Source organism: Trachinotus anak, unplaced genomic scaffold, assembly GCF_046630095.1.
Source record: "Trachinotus anak isolate AG129_WGS33_773 ecotype Australia unplaced genomic scaffold, CSIRO_AGI_Tana_v1 ptg000016l, whole genome shotgun sequence".
NCBI classification, from domain to species: Eukaryota; Metazoa; Chordata; class Actinopteri; order Carangiformes; family Carangidae; genus Trachinotus; species Trachinotus anak.
Genome location: NW_027273867.1, coordinates 1,503,257 through 1,528,879, shown reverse-complemented (window position 1 = coordinate 1,528,879; position 25,623 = coordinate 1,503,257). Strand labels below are relative to the sequence as shown.

Genomic DNA, 25,623 nt, shown 5'->3' with positions numbered 1-25,623 from the left:
CAGCGCCGGCTAGTCTACCGCTGAACCACTGCTGCTTTGTCTCGCTGGAGCTTCCTGGCGGTCAGACACCGCTTGCTGCAGACTGACTGCTGCCTATTGAGTTGCTGCCATGTAATTGGCTGATTAGATATTTGTTAACAAGCAGTTGAACAGGTGTACCTAATAAAGTGGCCAGTGAGTGTATATGCAGCCTATATATATGTATATATATATTTACTACATGTTGCAATATAGTCATTGATGCTGTTAAGCAAGTTAAATGTAAAATAGACATCTGAATATTTACACTCAGCTTTAACCTCAATGCTTTTTCCACTAAAAATCACCAAAATCATGAAGCTGTTCCTGGATCAGAATCTGAGGTTAAAGTCATAGATCTATAAGCTTCTGTCTGATCTGTTTCATTTATAGTTTCATCTTTTTCTGCCCCAGAACTTTGTCTCCATCAGGTCAAAGCTGAATAAATATATTAAACATTTAATCTAACAAACAGTAGATTCCAGCACAATATGCATTTCGAAAAATAAAAATCTGCTAAATTATGTGGTCTAGTGGACAACACTACATAAAATGTAATAGTTTGAACTTATTGACTCTTTTCTCCAGCTCAGATGTAATTCCTAACTAAATACTGCAGCCTCCTAAAAGCAGTTTTCCCTTTATCTCTGTGTGATTGTGCTACACCGTTACAAAAACAAATTGAAAACTGCATATGATGCTTATGGACTACATGGTGAAGTCATACTGTACATTGCTAAAGTGTGAGAATGAAACCCTGAATAAAAGACCAAACTTGTATTCCTGTAACCTTCTGTCAATACCTGAAATATAATTCTGCTTTATTTTTCACATTGGGCATTTCAAAAGTAAGAAAGCACTTTGAAATATTTTCTTTGTTTATTATCAGCAATTAGTCAAATACATATAAACAAACAGTAGGAAAACGACAGGTTCATCAGCAAGTTATTCAGTTTTTTTTTTCCTTTTTCTTTTTTAGTATGCATAACATTTGTGCAGTAAAAAAATGAAACATTATGGTACATGAACAATAAATAAAAAAGAAATATTTAGCACTTTATTTACAACTGATATTCCAAGAAATATAAATTAAACATTCTGTTAATTTACTAGCAACAAACTTCACATAATATTAAACTGTCAGTACTAACCAATAATACACTGTTCACTTCGGGTGACTGGACTTTTAGCTTCCATCAGGCAGTTAGGCAGCATTGTATGTTTTAAATTTTGACACAAATGTTCAATGATCTAAATATTCCCATATATTGATTCTACTTGCATCAGTAGAAAAGCAAAATGATTTGACAAAATCATGGGATGCTAAAAGTCACCCAGAGTGAAACAGTTGGGCTGAAAGACATTTGACAGGGAGACCACACCCACTGTTTGCCAGTAGAGTCTCTCTGGGAAACATGACTGAAGAGCTCATTTAGATAAATCTCATTAAACATGAATGGATGAATAAAACCTGTAAGACAGAAATGAATCCTTCAGGTTTTTCAGGTGGTTTTTCTGTAGTTGTGGACAGGGAGGAAACTCCTGTAGAAGTATGGGTAGAGAACTTTTTCTTGGTGTGCTACAGCATTCAATTGGACTTGAGGGAACTGTAAGTTTGCAAAGACCAGATATCTCAAATATCTGAATACCTGTCTAAATTAAAAATGAATAAAGAAACAAACTGATAGAAGATGAGTAGGGCAAAAAAAGACGAGACCCCTTCTAATAAGGCAGCTTTATTAAGGCTTACAAATTGGGCGTAATGTCTTCTTTAATGGTAAATAAATAATTTACAAACCCCATATAGGAGAACATGCTTTGGGTGGACATGTTGTGAGTAACTATTAGTTGCTCACTAACATTTGTAGCTACAAATTTGAAAGCTTATAAAGATTAATAACCCAAAAACAAGTTATGACCGATCTAAAAGTTCTTATGCTTGTAATTGATCATTAGTAAGTAATTTCTTAACCATTAATAAAGTCATTAGTTACAACTTATACACCCTTTATAAAAGACCGTCTTAAAAAGCAGCACTTAGTTACACAATGAGTGTTGCTAAGTGTGTGCTGTTATCCCCTTTCATCACTTGTAGACTACAAAGACCCGCTAAGACCCAGAGTTCTTGGAGATAAAGTCAGGAGGCAGCCAGGAAGAGACTATGACAGGAGGCTTTTCTCGCCATTCAGAACATGCAGGTTTAAACACTTTTACGTTCCAATGATTGCACAATACATCATATGATTTAGATTGAGATCTAAAGATATTTACTTATATTAGGAATATTTACTTGTTTTCCATGTTGAAGTTTTGGCTCCTCTTTTCTTCTTCCCATGTCACAACTACAGAGTTTCATAATGGAAGGGGTTTCTATGTATCTCATGTAGTCTGAATCAGTAATAGGGGTGGATATCAATAACTTACAGAAGTAAAAATGTTAAATCACAGTCAAAAAATCATCAGAGAATAAATTAACATAGTTTGGGACGTGTAGCTGTACATACTAGAAATGTAAAATTGAGACCACAAAAAAAATCCTATTTACATCGAGTCCCATACAAGAGTCACATACAAGAGGTAATAGAAGAAAAATATTAACAAACATTAGTGAGTTCTGTTTGCAAAAAAGTCTACTTTTTTACATTTCTAGCACAAAACTGTACACCATCTTGTTGAGAGAGGCAGTTTCCTATGGTGAAAAGCTAGGCATAAGACCATATCATGCTGCACTAATATAGTGCAAAATTATGCCTGAAAAATTGATAAGGAATAGGCAGGCAGAGGTGATGTTGGCTCTGGGGTTCATTACACTTTTTATTTCTGCTTTTATCTTTTTTTTGTGAGATGGACCCCGGCCATAATAACACTGAGGGTTCTAAATGTTCTTAATGGGACAAAGAATTGACAGGTGTCCTATCCCACCCAGCTGTGACAAAATTATCAAAAAGACATAAGAAGATTTGTGCTTTTCAGAGCAAAATCTCTTCAGGTTACCCTCTCCAACAACCGTGGTTTGGATGTTACTGGCAGTAGTAGATGGCAAAGAAGCAAAGGCAGACTTCTGAAAGAAAATAAAGAATTCATGAAGGCTCTTTTGAAATGATCAAAATTGAAATAAAAAACGAGGACAGGAACATCAAGGCTGCTAATGAACATGGATTCAGTATCTTGATCTTTGAGGTTTCTCTTTTCATCAAAATCATCTTCCCAGGGTGTCTGCATGTAGGATGAACAATGCCCAGCGGCAGCCCTGACATCAAGGGGTTTCCATAGCAACCCTGTGTGCCCTGCAGAAGGACAAATGTCTTTAGGTCATTGTGGTCAGAAGGAAGACTTCTACATATCGGCGTCTCCATCGTAGGCTAGAGTTAGTGGCTTCAGTCTGTTGTTCATTTGCCGTCGCTGTGGCTTCTTTGGCTTTTTGCTGAAGAACAAATAAAAAGAAAAAATGTTTAGAGAATCGAATCACAACTCTTCAACTATAGCTTTGCTTAACATTTCCGAACATGACGCAGCCTATGAGAAACATAACACTGTTGAGTCTGAGCCAGTCACATAGCTAGTCACCCATCAAAGATCCCAGGGTTATCCTCAGCAGGGAAATGTCCAAAAATGCTGTTCCCCTCTCTGTTGAGAAGCCCCAGCCTCTGTCAACGGGACACGGTCACGCCAATGAAAATGACATAAACTATAGATGACACAACGGCAAGAAGTCAACCTAGTTTACAGAGACGATAGCCTGTTGCTGGCACCACAAGTGGGCAGTAAGTACATGATGGAGGCCTTTAAGACAGAACGCTGTTCTGAGATCAGATGTTATGGATGGATATCGCTTCCACTTCAGTATTGTTCTACATGATGTCTGATTTAGCTTTAACTGGTCAAGTGCTGCTTCACTTGCTTGCCATGATGGCAAGCCACTGGTTAGGACACAAAAACTACTTGTTTTGGGTTAATGAATGATCATAGTCATGGTTTAAAAAAAAGAAATGAACATCAATCCACTGTCAAACAAAACAAAACTTTGCCCGACTTCTGCATGGCTTAAAAATAGATAATTATATAAAAATATTCTTTAGTATTTTGGAACTGTTTGGAACAGCAAAAGTATGGCTGTAAGGAGCCCTATATTTTGTATCAGTAAAGTAGACCTACTTTATTCATATAAACCATTGTTTACACTATGGCTCAGTGAGTTCAGTAGTTGTGCCAGTCCATTGGTTCAAACTGTTTCACACAGGGTTAATCATTAATCATTCTGCAGCCACCTGTCTTTCTTTCAGTAAACTTTTAACCACATGATAATATTTTATATGGTACTTATATGGCACTCAGTCTCATGTAATGGCATATTAACACTTCTAATAGCAACATATATTGAGCAACTAGGTGGGCACACCTTTGACAGGCAGAGCAGAGGGAACACATATTAACAACCAGCATTATGCCTCCTGCAGGCAATTGCACAATAGAGTGTTCAGTTCACAAAAGCTGCATGTCTTTGGTCTGTGTAGGGAAACCCAAAGGAAAACATGTAAATATGGGTTCAAAACTTCTTCCTGGCAGTGACAGTGCTAACCACTGCACCACTGTGTCACATCCATACGTGCAGATGGATTTTGTCTGCACTGCAATACCACATGGGAATAATTTTCAATTAACTGTTAATAATTGGCTTTCATTATACTGTATTGCATTAATTCACCCAATCAAGTTTCAGTTGTTCATTTTCATACTGTAGATCAGTGATCAGTGGAAATGGCAGTGTGTGTTAAAGGCAGAAGAAACACATTCAAAAATCTTAATTATTGTGGAATGTTTTGGAAAATGGTCAGCGGTAAAGTCATTTTGAGTAAATGGGATGAAATGTGAAAAAACACTGGTATAGACAGTAGGAAGTGCCATGCACTGTAGTCAGTGTAGACAGAAAGTGTAACTAACAAATTAGAATAAAGGAATGGTAATATTAAATATGTGCAGTATGATGGATAAATTATTTTGTCCACTTGAACTCAGTAACGATGACATGATGACTATGTGCCTACATGAAATGTGAATAGATAACCACAAGATGGAAGCAGATGACAAAAAAATGACTTCTGATTGGCCTGCAGGTTTACAGTCAGTATAGACTGGCAGAGTGTGAATTATACAAGAACAATCAGGAGGGGTCAACTTTTTCTCCGGGGTGGGGTGGGGGGGCTTGGGGGTGTAATTTAATCAATGTAATCTTTGATATAATAAAAAAATATAAATTATATCACTAGATTTCAGTGATATCATTTTACAAAACAATGCCACTCTTACATTCATGACTTTTGTAAAGGCATACAAACCTAAAAACCTGGCAGCTTTGGGAGTTTTATCACCCTGGGGTGAGTTTACATTCAACAGTTAAATTACACTGGTACAGTAGATATTTAACCAGCTGTTTAAATTTGACCACTTATTTATCACAGTATTTTCCCACCGGACATTTACTATGGGGGGGGGGGGGTTTAGACTAGTGACCTCATGACTCATGGGTCTTTAACCGCTGATAAAAAAGAAAAAAAGATCTAATATTGCTACTTGTAAAAATGTTACCTAAATATATTGTGGATGACAAAATTTCTGAATGCCTTTGAGAAACCTGCTGGTAGTTTTACAGTAGCAACAGTAATGGATGCTGGATGCTGCTGTACAGGCTTATATATCCAAACAAAGATTCAAATAAGAAAATATACTAAAAAATGACTGATACTGAAAACATTCATCCTATAAGCCCTTACAGGAATTGCCCTATGCTTCTTCTCTTTCTTTCTTAGATTTGATAAACCTACAAAATAAACAAAGAACAAAAAACTGCAAACACGGAAAATATAGTCTGTAGTTTGTATATGTAGTAAAACCCTAGTCTGTTGGTGTGTTTGATGAAAGTTGGACAGCTCACCTCCAGGAAGTGATCCACTGAAATGAGTGAACAGGCACTCTAGGTGTTTAGGTACAAATGGAAGTGAGGTGAATGAGTAACAGAAAGGTGAGGTGAGGACTTGGCTATGTTATGAGAGTTTCAAAGGGAGGTGGTAGGTGTGGCAGTGCCTGCTGCTGCTGTGGTTGGTGTGATGGAGGTGGCTGTTGGAGCTGTGGCTCATATTGCTGCTGCTGCTGCTGCTGCTGCTGATGATGATGTTGTTGTTGGAGTTGGCTGTGCCGCTGTAACTCATCTTGCTCTAGTCTCTGGCAGGCAGGACAGGTGTAAGGCACTGGGTGCATTCGGTAAGCCCCGTCTGAAGGGGACTTGGACCTTGACTTGCAGCAAAGGCAACAACCACAATGACTGAACACAGAGTGTGAAGGTGGAGATGGAGAAAGAAAAACAAGAAATGAAAGGACAAACGATGAATGAATGAATAAACATGAGCAGTGATGTAATGAAGATTAAACCCCATCTCACACAGATTTGGGCTGACACAAATAGTCTTTTCACTGTTCGGCCTCAAACAGGCCAACAGTACACTATACCACAGTGTCAGACTGATGCTGTACTCCAGACAACAATTAGATCTAAGTCTGTGTTTCTGATTTAGCTGCATTTACAGTAGATTTACTGAGTAAAGTTTCTACTTTGCACCCATGTACATACAGAGCCTTTCAGTGAGCTACTCTAAAACAGGGTGAGCTACTGGTAGCTTGCAAGCCAAGTTATAACAGAAAGCCTGAATTACAAACAGGAGGTGTGGAGTTTGAGGGACAGGAGTGTTCACCTGGCCAAGAGGGTCTAACTATAGATGCTATGGAGTTGCATTATGGGAATTATAGGATCCAGTGTTTTTGGAGTCTAACTGATAACAGGGAATAATATGTTAGTCTCCTCTTATTTATTCTGTCTCTTACAAGTCCCTAAACCTTATGAGGAGGCAATACTAAATTGCTGGGGTACTCTCACAAACAAATCAAGCCTGTTTCAAAATCAGTCTGTTTTAAATGCATAATTTCTGTGGTTTTTCAATCAAGTGGGAATCTAAGCAAGTTCATCAGTTTAATCTTACTTTCATGAACTGCTCAGTTCATGTCTTTGGAAAACTTCCTTAGACTATAACAAAATTTAACCAAGGAAACAGTCTAGCTGGACCATATCAGAAACCATCAGTAATGTTTTTGTTAACCATCAATAACATCTTGTTTGCAAATATGTGTCTTTCCTTTATGATGATCTCCATTACATCACTGAATGTAGGTGAATGATGGCATGTGGTAACTTAAGTCGTGATGGAGTCAAAACATATAGCAGTGACACAATGAATACCCTTTCAGTGTCGGTACATTACCATGCTAAGTATGTCATGGAGATTATAAAGACGAGCAGAACAAACGCTCCTGCTGCTACTCCATACACCCAGGTCTTCAGCTTCCCATCTGCATGGAGAATCACACAGACACTGACTGTTAATACACTGAATGTGTGTACACTCAGATGGCTGTTTATTCAGTTCACCTGGCTAAAGCTTATGTAGTCTATTCCAACAGCCCTGTAATAAATGAAGGTTGTAATGTTCAGTTTGTGCTCAGACTGTTTTAAAGAGCTGTTGGTTCAACTGGATGATCACTGTGGAGGTTGCAGTGTGTGGTACTGGTTTCTGACATTTACCCTCATTGATATAAAGGGGATGGATGCAATTATAAAAAATACCTGTCTGTATAACGCAGTACAATTCAACAGCACCACAAATCCTCATGACCATTCGGCTGACTCAACAGCTCTCTCAGGATTTATCACAGGACTACTGGAATAGAGTGGATTAGCTTTAGCTAGGGGTACCTAATAAACTGCCGGCTCTATGCCATATGACATTTCATTTCTTTGTCTGGGCTAAAGGGGGCAGTAGAGTGTAGAGATAACTGCTGAATCCTGAATGCAACACAAAGATCAGCTCAACAACACACAGCCTTTAACATCAGCATAGAGTACAGTATGAGGAGAGACATGTTAACTGCTACTGCAACACCCTCCATCTATAAACATGCTGTGATACGTCAGTGTTCATAAGAACTATATATAGTCACTGTCATATGTACGTTCTATACATATCAGAATCAGAATCAGAATCAGAATCAGTTTTATTGCCAAGTATGTTTTCACATACAAGGAATTTTTTCTGGTGATTGGTGCAATTGATCAGCAACAGTGGGGCTCTCTAGCCTTGTTGATGAGGCTAATAGCAGATGGGAAGAAGCTATTTTTGTGGCGAGAGGTTTTGGTCCTGAAGGACCGCAGCCTCCTGCCAGAGGGGAGTGTCTCAAAGAGTTTGTGTCCAGGGTGGGAGGAGTCAGCTACAATCTTCCCTGCACGCCTCAGAGACCTTGAGGCGTACAGGTCCTGGAGGGACGGAAGATTGCAGCCAATCACCTTCTCAGCAGAGTGGATGATACGCTGCAGTCTGTTATTGTCCCTCTCCGTGGCAGCAGCGTACCAGATGGTGATGGAGGAGGTGAGGATGGACTCAATGATGGAGGTGTAGAAGTTCACCATCATTGTCCTTGGCAGGTTGAACTTCTTCAACTGCCTCAGGAAATACATCCTCTGCTGAGCTTTTTTGATGAGGGAGCTGATGTTTAGCTCCCATTTGAGATCCTGTGTGATGGTGGTTCCCAAGAAGCGAAAATGCTCCACGGTAGCCACGGGGGAGTCACACAGGGAGATGGGGGTGGGTGGGGCTGGGCTCTTCCTGAAGTCCACTATCATTTCCACTGTCTTCAGAGCGTTTAGCTCTAGGTTGTTCTGCCTGCACCAGGTCACCAGACGCTCAGTCTCCCACCTGTAGGCAGACTCATCGCCATCAGAGATGAGTCCAATGAGAGTGGTGTCGTCTGCAAACTTCAGGAGCTTGACAGACTGATGGCTGGAGGTGCAGGTGTTGGTGTACAGGGAGAAGAGCAGAGGAGAAAGAACGCAGCCTTGCGGGGATCCAGTGCTGATGGTCTGGGAGTCAGACACATGCTTTCCTAGCTTCACGTGCTGCCTCCTGTCAGACAGGAAGTCGGAGATCCACCTGCAGGTGGAGTCAGGCACGCTCAGCTGGGAGAGCTTGTCCTGCAGCAGAGCCGGGATGATGGTGTTGAAGGCAGAGCTGAAGTCCACAAACAGGATCCTGGCATAGGTCCCTGAGGAGTCCAGGTGCTGGAGGATGAAGTGGAGAGCTGACGGTGTGTTGACGGCGTCGTCTACAGACCTGTTGGCTCTGTAGGCGAACTGCAGGGGGTCCAGGAGTGGGTCAGTGATGGATTCGAGGTGGGACAGGACAAGGCACTCAAATGATTTCATGACCACAGAGGTCAGGGCAATGGGTCTGTAGTCATTTAGTCCTGTGGGCCTTGGTTTTTTGGGGACAGGGATGATGGTGGAGGATTTGAAGCAGGCTGGCACGTGGCAGGTCTCCAGTGAGGTGTTGAAGATGTCTGTGAACACTGGAGACAGCTGATCAGCACAGTGCTTCAGGGATGATGGAGAGACAGAGTCAGGACCGGCTGCTTTGCGGGGGTTCTGCTTCTTAAAAAGCCTGTTGACATCTCTCTCCAGGATAGAGAGAGATGTTCCTTTGGTAGGGGAGGAGGGGGGTTCTGATGTGGCTCTGATGTGGAGGTTAGTGTCAGGCTTGTCCCACTGTCTTTCAAAGTCTTCATATGGTCTGTCCTTTTGGAAATCTTATTTAAAGCAGCTAGTGATTTCCATTTGAGATGAATAAGTGATTAGAAACTGTTGCAATTTGTATGAGATAAATGTATAAAAAGTGTTTATTCTCGTTTGATTTCAATTTGTTATAGTTTGTACTAATGATATGGTTTTTAAAATGACCTTCTTCCTATTTTAAAACCACATTTGTTTTTCCTTTTTCTCTATCTGATCTCTTTCCCTTTTATTTGCTACTTTTCTTCACTCCCTCTCTTCATCTTCCTCTTCTCTTTCTTGGCTTTTTTTTTCTTCCTATTGTTCTTATTTTCTACCCATTTTTTTTTTCTCCTCTACATTCCCTGTTCTATATTTCTCTTTTATCTTTCCCTGGAATTCTTTGTTCCTTCTTCTCTTATCATATCTGGTTTTCTTTACCCCTCTATTTTTTCTGTTCTCTTTTTTGTCTTAATTCATTGATCCCCTTTCTTTCTTTCTTTCTTTCTTGTTTCTTGTCCCTCATCCCCCAATTCCTTTGCTTCCCATAATTTCTTAACTTCATCTCTGCTGCTCCTTTTTCCTTCCTTGCTTTCTTTTATCCCTTTTCTCCTTCTTTTCCTTCATAGGACCTATGCCCCTCCTTCAGTTCTTCCACCAATTAATACCCCCCGCCCCCCCCCCCCCCCCCCGCCCCCCCACTCCTCCTTTTATAGCCTTTGTGCTCTCAGCACACACATTTCCTCCACAACCTGTATTTTTCTGGAATGAGTAGATTTGGTCCTGACTTAGTGATTCTCTCTCAGCAGGATCTATTGTGTCAGTGTGTCTTTGATCATGTCCTCTGTATATTATCAGAATTTACCCATTTACTCTCATTCTCTCATATTCATAATGAAGATCACTGTATTATGCTATGGTTTTGCTTATAAATCCACGGTCATCAAACCATTCGACATGACTAACAGTAGCTCCAGTGGTGGGCTGTCACACGCTGTGTTGGGGTGCGTTACCTGGACCAAAGGGCTGCAGGAACCAGGTGCGTCCCACCCTGCTTGGTGTGCTTGCTGCAGGCTGGGTGGGGTTAAAGGCACGGATGGTCTTGACATCTGCCTTGTTGTCACCAGCAGTGGGGATCTCCAGGACTGGGATGACAGTACACTGGTCCAGCAAACCATCGGATGTCATCACTTCTGTGTAGCCTTCTTCACAGCCACACACACCCACCTGACACAGAGAGGAGGCAGGTTTAACACCATGACATGGACAAACACTAGAAACAGTGCCCGTCCTCTGTTTACTGAATCAAAATGATTGAGCAGATTCACTGTTAGATCCAGGCCCCCTTCCCCACTGATGTCTATAAAGATTGCCTGGCCATTTGAAAGAAAAAAAAAGCTCAACTAAAAATGATCTTTAGATTGAGGCAGTGGCTCGAAACCTTTCTGATTTTTGACAAAAGCAGAGTGTACTTACTGTCACAGTTTGCACAAGTCTCTGAGCTGTGAGCAAATCAATGCCTGATTCCCCTTCTCACACTGTATCATTTCTATAGGCTGAATAAGTACAACTGTCTCATGCGTCACAAAAAATTCATGATCAAAAAAGAGACTGAAAAAAATAAACTCGTCTTGAGTTGCATAAGTTTTTCCCTCTTTTCTTCCATATCAATCGGTGAACACTGATCATCTGTCTTTTATTAATTGTTGATGCAAATTAAAATGTTTTCCAAATTTAGTGAGACAATATACTTTTGTGACTGATACTGAAAGCGTTAATTCAAATTAATTAAAATTTTTTCCTATTTCTATCACTTTTTAAATCATCTCGCCTACCTCCCCCTTTCTTTCTTCCCCTTTTCTTTTTTCCTCCTGTTTGTCTTTCTTTTCCCTCTTTATTCATTGTTCCATTTTTGTTCTTTTCTCTTTCTTCCTGTTTTTTTTCCCGTTCCCATTTGTTTGTCCGTTTCTTTCCTTTACTTGTGTTTTTCTTTCTGTATTGTTTTCTATCCTTTCATCCTTTCATCCCTTCTGCCCTTCTTTTTTCTTCCTTGTCTTCCTTCCATCTTTTATCCCTCTTCCCTATAATTTTGTAACCTGTATGATTTATCTTGCAATCCCTTGAGGGGACCAACCCCCAGGTTGAAAACTGAACGTGAATGATCCACAAATACAGAAAAATGCTGATTGGCTGAATAAACAAGAATGGGGGAAGGGAGAGGAGGAGATTTAGAAAGACCTTTAGAAAATGACACTCTCCCAAAGCAGCTCTAACCCTCAACCAATTCATGCACCGTCTGTTACCTTCCTACTTCTTGATTATCAACCTACTTTAACTTTTTTGTCAGTGTCTGTAGTAAAGCAGCGGAGCTGGTGTATGTTGTCTCTGCTCTGGTTGGTCACTCAGGAGGGTTCAGTTGTTCACAGTGTGACACCTTCAGGAAGCTGCCAGCTTTGTGTTTTAAAGTGACCTCAGTAAACTGGCTTTCTTTTCACTTTCATCTGTTTACATTATGTACTACTGTGGGGAAACTGCCCTCCTGTATGTTCTACTGTTAGGTGACATCTAGTGGCTGTAGTAATTATCACAGGAGCAAAGGAAGAAGTGAGGGGCAAATGTCAACCCACCCTGACTTCACCATTGGTTTGTAAACTGCTGTTTTGAAGCACTCAAGGTAGCAAGTTGTCTGTAAATCACACAGTAGCCCCACCCTAACGCATGCCCTGCTTTATGGTCTATTTCCCTCTAAAGGGAACATAATTTAAAAAATGAACATCATGTTGTATTGAAGAAGTGATTGAGACCATAAACTCATCAGGAAAACGTTTACTGAGGTAATAAATCAAGTGAGAAGTAGAGACATTTTCACATAGACTTCAATACAGACTTCTGTTTACAGCCAGTGACCACTGATGGTCATTTCATAGAATGCAAGTTTAAGGCTCTTCCGCATTGGCTTCACTTTTCAGACCCAGGGTGTACGTCCATCTTTATATTCAGTCTATGGTCAGGTGACCTAGTATATAGACACAGTCCATGTTAGGAGGTCGGTGTGGATGGTCAACAAAACCCAAGAATTTCACACAGAAGACCAGTGTTTGATTCCTATGTGATACCAGCAGTTTGTGTTTTTTCTTTTATACACCTGTAACCACATTGTTCTTATTGAAACCATGACAATGAAGATCATCTAAGTTTAAAGAATTATTTTAACCTAAACCACCATTTTCTTCCCTATACCTAACCATTGTTTATTACTGTAACCATGACAACCAAGGTCTGGTACATCAGCCACTGTAGGGACCCTATTTCATGAGACACTCGTATCCCCAGGTTGGAACAAACAATCAAGATGCATATTGGAACTGATGTAGAAGCCTTCAAGGCTCTCCACTCCTTGAGAGCAGCTATCGATACAAACCAGGCAGGGTCCATATTACATTCAGTGTCATCAGATTGTGTGGGTCACTGGTGTATCACACCAGGTCTGTGAGTCAAGATGTCCAAATCCAAATCCATCAGCTCTGATCACGTGATGATTTCTCTTCTGATCAGGTGAAGACATCTAATTGATGGGCAGAAGCGCGGAATCTGTGCCAGCTCAAGCTCTAATATCTCTGAGCTCAGAAATTTGTTTGGGACAGATAAACCTTTACAGACAGATAAAGCTGTGATGTAGCTGTGAAGTCGCATCACATCAGTTCTGTAACAGTGCTATGGTCTGATGTCTGTTTTGTCAGACAGGGTGTATGTCTGATTGTGTGTGTGTGTGTGTGTGTGTGTGTGTGTGTGTGTGTGTGAATATATGTGCAGACACGCTGCCCCTCCTCTCATCCCTCTCTCCCTTTTATGCAGACATTGATTCAGCGCTGACTACCTATGCTGCTGAGGAAGAATAACACCCCCCTTCCTATTCCATGTTCATACCTTTCATAAAGAACAGTGAAACAGAATAAAGGCACAACATTCCCGTCTTGAACAGGCTGTGTAAAAGGAGCTCCTGACTCTATTCATCACCCTGCAACATGTCCACCGTGCAAACAGCTGTGAACAGAGGAGGAAATGAGTGACCATCTCCTGAGAGGCAAAGCGTGGTTCAGCACCACATCATCTTATATGATAGGAGGAGAGGGATATGCTATGTATCTGTTATTAATCTCTCATACCAGGGGATAATTGGAAGCAGAGGGCATTCCCTGTCTTTAGCAGTGATGTTTTCACTGACAGGAAGTCGCAGTGGGTAAGAGTGAGTAGGAGATGTCCATTCTCATCAAAGATGTATCTATCTGACATCAGATCTAGGGCTGGGTATTGCCATTGATTTCCCAAATTGATTCAATTCCAATTCACAAGATACTGATTTGATGCAATTCAATATGGTTCAGACAGAGGTATTTCAGTTACAATACCATTGTTGTGTGAATATTAATGAGATGCTCAGAGAATTAATTAATTAATTAATTAATTAATTAATATTAATGTTTACATTTAGAATGGATCCTAAAGCTATAACATTAATGCCCTTTTATTTAAGCAGACCAACAGTTTAGACACACATCTTAAGAAATAATATGTAGGTCTGAAATGTGCGCTGCTAATCCACTCCAGTGCACAGGCTTGTGTACCAAGGTACACACGGCTTCTTATTCAATATGGCTTTGTTTTTCTCCAATGGCTTCAGTGAAGCCATATCTGTCATGTTTCTGTCTCTCACATTGTCACATCCACGGGAGACTGTAAAAGTCCCGATAATCTGTAAATTACATAATATTTTATAGTTTGTACCTTTCAGTCCCCCAATGGCAAGAATTTTAGGTTTTAGACCAGAGGACTATGAAAAAAGTTCAAGAAAGGTTTGCAGAAAGTGTTTTTTTTTTCATAATCCTAACCCCAAGGTTGAGTTGAGTTACTGTTGCCTTCCTGTCAGCTCGAAGCAGTCTAGCCATTCTCCTCTAACCTCTGGCATCAACAAGGCATCTTCACCCAGAGAACTGCTGCTCACTGGATATTTTCTCTTTTTCAGACCATTCTCTGTAGATGGTTGTGCAGGAAAATCCCTCTAGATCAGCAGTTTCTGAAATACTCAGACCCGCGTGTCTGGCACCAACAACCGTGCCCTGTTCAAAGTCACTTAAATCACCTTTCTTCCCTGTTCTGATGCTTGGTTTAAACTTCAGCAGGTCCTCTTGACCATGTCTACATGCCTAAATGCATTGAGTTGCTGCCATGTGATTGGCTGATTAGATATTTGCGTTAACAAGCAGTTGAACAGGTGTACCTAATAAAGTGGCCGCTGAGTGTACGTTAATCCTCCAAAAAGCATATTTTCCCTCCTCAGGCATAACATCTTTATTAATGTTATACTTTTTTCAGACACGGGAGCCATTCTTGTATCACCCAGTCACAGACAGGATGTACACCATTTGACTCGTAATACATGAAATAAATGTAAAAAATCTCTTTCTCTCTTTTCCCAAGAGTAAAATGTCATTTATTTGGGAACTATCCATAACAACTCATGTCAAATTTTCAAATAAAATATAAATTCATGTGATTAATCCTCAAAACAGGAATGATAGTCAACATTAATTTATGGAGCATTTCATTGTCTTCCATCATTTTTTAACAAAATGACCCTGTGACAGGTTGGTAACTGATGTGATAGGGTGGTACAGACAAACTGTCTCTCTGTATGAGTATATATGATTTATATCTCTGTCTCAAGATATAAATGTAGGCCTGACTTTATGACAGAGAGAGAGACAGAGAGAGAGAGAGAGAGAGAGTGTAAGTGAGTGAAAGAGATACTGAGTGAGTGAGTGAGTGAGTGGTTGAGTGAGTGAGTGAAAGAGATAATGAATGAGTGAGATTGTGAGTGAGAATTCAATGAATTTTCACATTAAAACTGGAAGCAGAACCGCCCTGTCATATGTGACTGGGTGGTATGTGAGTGTGTGGTAAATTTCATCCTAAAATGGCAGTAGTTCACTGTGGACTCAAGTTTTCTGACCTAGCATATATGCATTCAATTTGAATCACAATTTTCTTTGCATTAACAATGTAAAAACTCTGTATTGTGCATGACAGGGAGGTTGGGTTGAGCTTGACTAACACAAAAACCAACAAATAAACAAAATTAAATAGGACTGTCAGCATTAACGTGTTAATCGCGATGAGATTAAGGACCGAGCATAAAGCGCAGTTATTTTATCTATTTTTTTAAAATCGTGTTAATCACAATAAAGATTCTTTATTTTACACCGTCACTGTTGCTGTTACCGAAGATTCTGGAGCACTACGTCCTAGAATCTTTGGCTGCCACAATTTTGACCCTTTGATGTACCCTTACTTGTTGTCAAGCTGCCACAGACACTTCCTACAAAGATTTTACATGGTGGAGTGAGATACTTCATTGCCAGTCATGTCTATGGGAGCAAGAGGGGGACAGTTCCGGTCTGCATGAAGGGGCATGTCGGGAGACCTCAAGTGTTTAAATCCAACGCCTGAATCGTCGCTGGTGAAGGTCGAATGAGCTGGAAAATGAAATTTAACTTTCCCAGAGCTCGTCTATGGATAAATAAATTATTAGACATCTTCATAATTAGATGTCAGACATGCTAACGTTAGCTTCTAGCTCAGACAGACTGATGGTTATGTGTTGTCAAGCAAAAGAAAACAGTTCTGAAATGCAAAGTAATAGAATTTTAATCATGTGATAAAACATGCGATTAATCATGATTAACTATTGAAATTCAGAAATTAATCACAATTAAGAAAAAATTTATCGTTCGACCACCCTAATATCAAAGAATGTCACTTTCCTGCTTTCCCCAAAATGTTGTGGTGCAGCTGAAAGAGGCTGTTGCTGGTGTAAATGAAACCTGTGGTGCATTTGTTGGGGAAAAGGGTTGTGAAATGCCTCTGAGCCAAGGTGCCATTCCATAGAAGAGTGTGCACAGAATAGTTTTATGTATTAAAGGAAAAGTTTCTTACTTGATTTTATGCATTCTATGTATTGTATTTTTAACTTTTATTTAGTAATGAATTTACTTTATTAATCTTTATTTTATTATTGATTTATTAATTTTATCTCATTATTTATTTTCCATCTCATTTTCCATTAATGTTTTCAACATGTTTTCAGTTTTTTGTCTTTTTCATGTGAGGCTCTTGGTGCATGTAATTTCTTTTTTTTCTTTTTGTTCATCTCTTCTATTAAATGTGCTATACCATGTCCTCATTATTATTATTATTAGTAGTAGTAGTAGTAGTAGTAGTATTGTTGTTATTATTATTATTATATTTGTAGATAAGGTGTATTGCAATGTTACACATGTAGGTGAAAAGCATCATATGCCTCCTAGCGGTTATTTTAAAGACTGCTGTCAGTTCAATGTAGAAAGTTTGCTATTGGTTATTGATTTACGTGGTAATGTGCTCTGGAGCATTCTTTGTTTAATCCATCACATCCTCCTGTGTTGAGCCTTGGAGAAGCTTTGTTCAGAGGTTTTTACTGTATGTTACATTTTTACAGAGAAGGATTCTGGAATATTTTTATTATTTCATTTTATATTTTTAAGATTTATAGATTATTGCTAAAAACCCTTTTTTGTACATGTAGGTCAGACATCTTACTAATTTTGTCGTATTAAGCAACTCTTAACATTACCACACTCTTTCGATGAACATGAAGAACATTTTCTTTTGTATTTAATTTCAATTTCACAAAGTTTCTGGCATCGAAAGAAAGCAACTTGACGAAGATTAACACAGTCATTGTGAACCCTTTCAGTTCAGCTGTCTATCACTTTGTGCAGAGCCACACATGCAGGGGACAGAATATGTAACGCATAAAATACATCAGTGATGATGATGAGTGGTTTTAAAAGGGAAAATATAGCTAAGACCCTACAAACTGCAAGTACTCGACCAAAGAATATACGCAGAGGTTATGATATGACTGAACATCTATGGACTGGACATTGAGATCATGGACTGACAAAACTGAACAGACTGATCAAGAAGGCCAGCTCTGTTCTGGGATCCCCCCTAGTGGAGGTAGTGGGTGACAGGAGGATGATGGCTAAGCTGTCATCCCTGTCGGAGAACATCTTCCACCCCATGCAGAGCACTGTGACAGCACTAAGTAGCTCCTTCAGTGATAGGCTGCTGCACCCATGGTGTGTGAAGGAGAGATACTGCAGGTCTTTTCTTCCTGCTGCTGTGGAGCAAACACAGCACTCGGTAGACCACACACACCGAGAACTGACAAACTCACCATGTGCAATAATTAACACACACAGACTGTGCAATATCCCTCATCTGCTGCCATTGTTGTTTTTGTTATAGTTCAATGAATAATTGTACATATTATATTATTATCTATTATTTATCATTTTTAAGTATTTTATATTAACATTCTGCACCTTTCTTTTTTTGGCCTGTCCACACGACAAATTTCCCCACAGCTTGAAGCTCAAAATCCAAGTAGACCTCCAACCTCACACCATTTGTCCCTACCCTTGGAGTAGGGCTAGTGAACCAGACCTGTGTTGTCATGGTAGCAATAATAACTGTGTGTTTAAGGTTGTGGAATGGTCACTGGGTCACTTAGGTTTAGGCCTAAAAACTTGGTTAGGTGTAGTTACTTGGCTAGATCAGTCATTGTCACCTGTTTTTCTTTTTTCTGCTCCCTTTAGTCTGTTTCCTTAAACTATCCAGATGTACACCTTTCACTGCATCAGGGAGTCTACAGACTAGCTCCTGGGCTTTGAACTGATTCATTTCTAAACTGGTTGAACGGTTGATGGTTAAGGTCTAAGTGGCTGAAAGAAGATGGATAGACATTTATGTTGTTTCACTGTGAAATAATCCAGGGTATCTTGCACTGTGGTAGCTGCAGGAACACGTGGCAAGCAGAGATGCTGAGAGACACCAATGGATGTTATGTTATGGAAGATATTTGGAAGCACCAAATAATGCCAGAAGACAAAAAAAAGCAAAGAATTGACAAAATACACACAGATGACAAGAGACTGCATATACCAAAGGCACAGAGACACCAGAAAACATTGTCAAAAGAGACCAACAGATTGCAAGAGAAGCTTTAGGCGCCAAAAGACACTAAGAGAAAGACACCAAGAGATGCCAGGAAGTGCAAAGACACCAGAACAAAAGACAGAGTCTCTGTCAGACTATCTGAAAGATGGTCAGAGACTGCAAGAGATACATCTATCTATCTATATATCTATCTATACTCACCTCTGTGCAGAGGGAACGTGGCTTGGTGCAGGGTGGGTCACAGGATCGGTCAGCCATCGGCTTGGCATTCCCTGGGCATCCACCTACAGAGCAAAGGTCAAAAGGTCAAACTCAGGCATCAGAGGTCAACAGCTAAAGTTTCTGTCATTGTAAGATATGAGAAACAGTGTCAGGCCTTTGTTGGCAGTCGTTCAACAACAACAGTCGAGCAAATACTGCAGGGACAAATGAAGCCCAGATTCCGGAACTGTTCTTTTTCACCTTTCTAGTTTGTTGAGCGGGAGGTGGTGAGCATTACAGCAGCCACAGCTCTCTTTGCTCTTGTCTCTCTCACTAGGTTTTAGCTCAATACATTCTTACTATGTTGGAATAATTTCATAATAAGCTGATTTAAAAAGCACTAAAAATTCCACTTAAATTCCCAGACTGATCCAAGCAGTTGTTTTTTAATCCTTGCTGTGGCAGAGAAGGCTTGCGTGAAAGCTGAAAGTACATCTTCATGCAGAAGAGATTTAATACCCATGGCAGATTGTTTCTTTTTACAATGATGGGATGATTTGATGGTGACGCCCTCAGTGGAAATCTAATCAATACAGCATCATAAGTAGTTAAGAATTTGCTTAGATAGCATATTGTCCTATAGCAAATGCACTGCACATCAAATGTATAGGAAGTTAACAAGACGTAGACTTGCCACATCAAGCAGCTCATCCTCATTCTTGAAGCTGCTTTAGGTCTTGAAAAACTAACGTACATCCATATAGCATACATTTCACTGTTGTGTGGGATGAGCTCATTGCTGTCCTGACAGAGGGGGAAAAGACACTACGACAGCAGTTCTCACCCACTGAAATGGAAATGGGTGTTTTCTGCTCTGTGGCCTCAGAGGCAGTAACCAGCTCATTATGGCATGGCTAATGAAATGATACCAAGACAGATCACTCACTCACTTTCAAACCTGAATAAGTGACACAAATGTGAAATATATGCTTTACCAGAAGTGTATTCAAACTTTTTGGTTCCACAAAACCAAAGATTTCACAGCAGAAGACTAATTGGTTGATTTGGTAGATGCACATCTGGTTAACTTTGCCACATCTGGAGCAGCACACAGCCACTTCTTTAACCTCTACACTGGGAGACATCCTGGACTGTTTGTATGCAGTGGATGAGACAGTCCTAAGAGGGACTACAGTAGCTGTCCAACAAAACTCATGTATATCGCCTTTCTCAAATACTAAAAATTCAAATTGCATTCTCATAGCAGAATCAAGTTTCTCCTTTAAAAACAGAAAAAAACAACCTTTATAGAATCCTCTACTAGAATAGCAAACTGTTGACACAGTACCATTTGATTTATTACTATTGCACTCACTGCTATATGAAACGTTTGAATAGTCATTACTTACAACCAGAAGGCATCAGCACATTGACATGAATGTACAATATGTTCTGATCTGCATTTTTTTTTTTAAATCTCATTCCACTCCTGACTATGAATTCACAATTTAGTTATCATGAAGTCACTTAAAAATTAGGTTTGGCTGAGTTGCTGACTTTGTAAAGGTAAGGAGTGTATATTCTGACTGAGAATAAAATAAGATGGATAATGTAGACAGACAGTACACCTGACAATGATCCAGCCAGAGGACATTCAGAGAAAACACGTCTGCAAAATCATGGTAATCTATCAGAGCTTCTTGAATATTTATGAGGTGACATGCTGAGGGAGAGAGCTCAGTGCGAATATTCATGAGGGGAACACCACTGCATGTGGGGAAACATTTACAAGAAGGAAAAAAATGCAGTGTGCCAATCAGAGCAGCCACAGATAGGCACACCATCTGGAGTACTGGGTATGCTGACATTCCTTATTCGCTGTGTTCTACACCAGCCTGAGACAGAAATATGACATGGCTCCAGGCTTGATCAAAGCAGAAAAAAGCAGATGGCTTGACAAGAGGAATCCATTCTTCCAGACAGAATCATCCTCTGTACCAACTGATAAATGCTTTGTGAAACCCGGGAACAATGCTGTGGGTGCAGACCTTCACACTGACATGTGATGGACACTGGGATTAAACTTTAACTGTAGCACTGCCACAGATTATAGCTCATCTGATTACACCTTCCTAGAAGTCGCTGTCAAGGAAAGCTTAAAACGCTATGTGGTATTCTGACACGCTGGATGAGACGGTTTTAAGTAACCTGATCCACATTATCACCCTGACACGCACAGCACAAGACTTTATGTGTTCGAGCTGTGCAGTGCATCTTGTGAACTCATTTAGGTCACATTTACATCTAGGATGTCTGCAACTACAGACCAGCAGTGATAGCAACTGAATTGTCTCAGTAATAACTGAGCAAACTGAGCATCTGCTGATTGTCTGTTTGATATGTAGACTTGGTCATGGCAGTGAATACAAAGCCTTGTTACCGGTGACTTCTCGCTCTCCCTCCCTCTCTCCTGCTCTCTCTGCTCGGTGTCAGATGTTCAGTTATTCCTCGGCCTCCTTTAGTAAACACCCACCTAATAGAACCTGTTTGCACCAGAAACTCGAACTCAGTGACAAGGCGCTCAGCTGACCAGGGGTGGAAATATCAGTCAGTCAGTCAGTCAGTCAGGAACATTCCAGATTTAAAAAAATATCATTAAATCAAATGGAGAATCAAAGATGTTCAAAACCACTACAGAGATTCTATGGTATCTGGTGATAATCTGGGGGAATAAACATAAAGAAGGCTGAGTTTGCTGGTGGTAGCAGGGAGTGTCACTGGTGTTACCACTAATAGTTGCTATGGTGCCACTTTAATTGCAGCTCCTATTCAATTTACATTCATTAGCTATCCACAACATCCACCAGGGGACTGTGGGACTGTCTGAGGGACACAGGTACACTGGTTTTTATCAGTCCTCTGTGAAAACCAGTACAGTGTGGGATTCGGGGAAAAAAAAAAACCTCAGCAACAAAAGCATATATAAACACATCTTACAACACAGTGACTCAAGACAATTTGCTCCAGGGGAGGGGGGAAAGGGGGGAGGAGGTGGTTCCAGTGCAGACAGGCAGCCAGCCGCAGCCGCTGCCATTAAGGCGCCGCCATCGGACCCCGCCCGCCGCACTGGATGGGAGGAAGCGGCAAAGGCGTGGGATGGGGTTGGGGGTTGGGGTGAGTTGCATATGTACATGTAAGAGGTGTCCGTGAATGTGTGTATGTGCATAGGCCTGGAGAGTCGCTTCGTCTAGTTCACAATCAGTGCCTCAGTTCGCAGGGTGTCATCGCGATAACACAGCAAGTTGCCATGGAGACATCCTTGATCGGGTCCCGGACGGAGTCAACAATCAACAGGTGTCCGTGGAGGAGGGGGGGTAGGAGTAGAAGCGTCTCACTGCAGCGATCTCGTGGGGGAGTTGTTCCAGCACCGGCCTTGGCCAAGGCTGGTGCTGCGGGGGCCGGAACGCAGATTAGATATGAGTCATAATGCTTACCTGTGACATTTAGTCCATCCGAGCGCTGACACCAGACCTGCCGAGATGAACCTCTCCATGGCCCAGTCCTCCATTTGTATTCAAAACACTGGCCATCTGCAGGAAGGGCATAGTCAGATACAGTGTCTATAACAATGCAAAATAAAGTTTTATAATGTTTTATTTGATTTCAAGTTAGCTCCAAAGAAGTAGACACAGCTGTCAGTTTATTTCAGGTACAATTAAACTTGTTCTTTTGAACAGATGAAACTCTTGTAAAACTACAATTTGCAACAGTCACGACTCTGCTGGACTGACCTGTACATGGCCGTGCCTCCAGCTCCTGCTCTGGACACTGCAGCAGGTTCTCTGGATCCTGGGCCATCACAGCTCTGGATCGGACCTGGACCGAGCCAAAACCCAGGTCATCCCCACTCACGCAGCTAAGCTGGCATGGACTCCAGACAGTCCAGTCTTTCAGGTAGCACTCTCCTACAGAACACACAGAGAGTTCAGTGACCAAATCCCAGCATCACTCTGCTGCAGGCAAGAAACATTTGTTTACTGTTAGCTGACTGTTAAGCTACATTAAAAAAAAAAAAAAAACACAAAACAGTACATGCTTAAATTTATACAATTAATTAAAATATTAATTTTTGGCATTGAAAACCATAGAAACAGTAATAAAAAAAAATCAGTCTGCTTTTCAGGGCTTCCAACTGCAACTGTTCAACTGTCTTAGTGTGATGACAACTGAGGCTACATCCACACTACAACGTTTTTGTGATCTTCATCCAGACGACGGTTTAAGCTCTGGATAAGAAACCATCTCTATAGATCATACAATCACACCTGAAAACACAGATCACAGTTGTAGAGACAAAACAGCACAACAGCTGCTGCAAAGACAACAAGGTCAGTTAACACGTAATTCATTATCCATATTGCTTTCGCCACTGGTCGAGGCTGATAAGACCCAGTTAGAGAGTGATTGTTTCCAAAGGTCTCTGTTTCTGTCCGTCCACAACACAACCCTGGAGTTTTAGACTAAAACTGGTCTAGCAGCGTTTCTGAAAGTCTCTGTTTTAGTTGCTCAATAACTCTGGAGTAGTGTGGACAGAGGAGGAAACGTAGCTAAAGTGATGCGTTTCAAAAGTAAAATGTAGTAGTGTGAATGCTGTCTGAGTAAACTGCATGTACTGAGGAAGGCTGTTGTCATGGTTAAAAGAATAGGATTCTGTTTGTTTTGTCAGGTGTCTAACTACCTGATGTTTCACATTTAAGACCTTCAAAGTTCTTCAAGGACTTTTAATGCAAAAACCTCCCTGCGGTTGAGAAAATTCAGCATTTTAATTGGAAAGTCTATCCATCAATCAGGGTCAATAACTGTGAGGAGTGGTAGATTGATTGGCAACATCATTACAAACTGAACTTAAGACTGAATATTTGAAACCTGAAGCAACACAGGAAAACCCATTAACACGGGATCTCATCTGATCTTTGTAAACCATTTTTGTACCACCACTTTGTAAATCATAGAAAGAAATTCAATATTTCATGCATCTGTTCAAATGTCAACTTCACTCATCAGCAGTACGAGGTTGTGTGGCTGGACAAGGGTCAATAACATACATCAAAATCAAATGAAAATTAAAATGAAACCACCTCTCAGAATTTCCCACCAAAAACAAAACCTCATTATAATAATCTGCCCAGAAGCACAATATTCTCAGCAAAGAGAAGAGTCTCTGTTAAATAGGTCACACTGCTCCCTTTGTAATGGCAAGCCTGATGTGAGCACATTTCTACACATTTAATTAATCATGAAGCTACTAAAAAAGGATCAGGTAATTAAGAACAGACATGCCAAATCACATTCTCTTTCTCACTATTAAAACAAGAGTTAGAATGGACCAAGTAGGAACTAGATCTGACTGAGTCCTCTTTGACCTTGTGTCCCCAGCTAAACCAATTTAATTTGATTATGGGCTGATTACATCCACACTCAATCCAAGCTGGAGGGGACAGTGTGCAATAACAACAAAAATGTACATACACACTTGTACACACACTGTACACACGCTGCAGCCACAATTTTCTTTTTTCAGCAACTTCATAGCAACTGAAAGGGTTTCACTGAGGTACAACAGAACCTGACAGCCACAAACATCCATTATCAGCTTTTTCAAAGCTTCTTACATTGTCCTCAGCCTCCCACCTGTTAACATCAGTTTTGGATTGCGTGCCACTCTGGAGCTCTTGAACCTCTTACAATCAAACACATTCAACACTAAGTGCTTCAGTGGTCTTTGTTGTTTTGTGAAAACCTGGACTAAGCACAATTGCAAGTACTTGGTCATCACATTGAGTACTGTCATTTTTTTTGTAACCAGTCGACAACATCAACTGGTTAAAATGGACAGAAACTGTAGGATTAAGCCCAACTTTAACCTTGAATATCTTTATCAACATTGTGTGGTCATCTCATTTGAATAAACTTTATTAGAAATATAAATGGACACAATCTATAGGGCTCTGCATTTACAGTCCATGTGAGGATTTTTATATTATACAAATATAATGAGTGAAATAAGCAGTTAATGCCATGGCTGAGTATTTACAACTTGAGTTGCCGTGAACCAATGACAGTCTCGTAAACACTGATTCAGACAGACAGGGATTCATACGTCATAGAACCTAATCCCGTGAATTTGTGGGGACGGGGGCGTGGCTAAATAAACCTGAAACCTTGTCAGTACAGAGAGTGAAAGGTGTCATTAGCACAACCACGGTCACTGTCAGCCACTGCCAGTTACAAGCTAACAAACAACATAAACAAATAAAAGGTGCTAACTACGCTAACCATCATGTCTGCTAGTCTCTGATTCTGGTCTCAACAGACTTCTCATCTGAGTCTGAGTCTGACTGAGGCTTCAACATGTGGCTGAGTCTCTCTCATGCTTCATCTTGATACATGCTGCTCCCTCAGCAGTCACAGAGAGCTTGTCAGTACAGAGAGTGAGAGTTTGCATTAGCACAGTCACTAACACTGTGTCAGCCCCTGCCAGTTACAACTATCAAACAACACAACCAATTAATTATGTTTACCGTTATAACACATTTTCTTGTCGTCAGTTTTGGTGCACAATAAACTCCTCATCTGAGTCTGGGTCTGACTGAGGCGTCAACATGTGGCTGAGTCTCTCTGATGTTGCCTGTAACACT

At 40.5% G+C, this 25,623-nt stretch overlaps 1 protein-coding gene across 1 annotated transcript in view; it reads right to left on the bottom strand.

The window, feature by feature from the left end:
• Positions 1-878: 878 nt before the first annotated feature.
• thsd7aa (thrombospondin, type I, domain containing 7Aa) overlaps positions 879-25,623 on the bottom strand; it is a 159,289-nt gene continuing 134,544 nt past the window's right edge. The window contains exons 23-28 of the mRNA XM_071499968.1: positions 22,717-22,890; positions 22,420-22,515; positions 18,926-19,008; positions 10,678-10,891; positions 7,329-7,416; positions 879-3,442 (exon numbers count right to left, since the gene is read on the bottom strand). Coding sequence (XP_071356069.1) covers positions 3,355-3,442; positions 7,329-7,416; positions 10,678-10,891; positions 18,926-19,008; positions 22,420-22,515; positions 22,717-22,890 — 743 coding nt within the window. The 3' untranslated portion in view covers positions 879-3,354. The remainder of the gene's footprint in view (positions 3,443-7,328; positions 7,417-10,677; positions 10,892-18,925; positions 19,009-22,419; positions 22,516-22,716; positions 22,891-25,623) is intronic.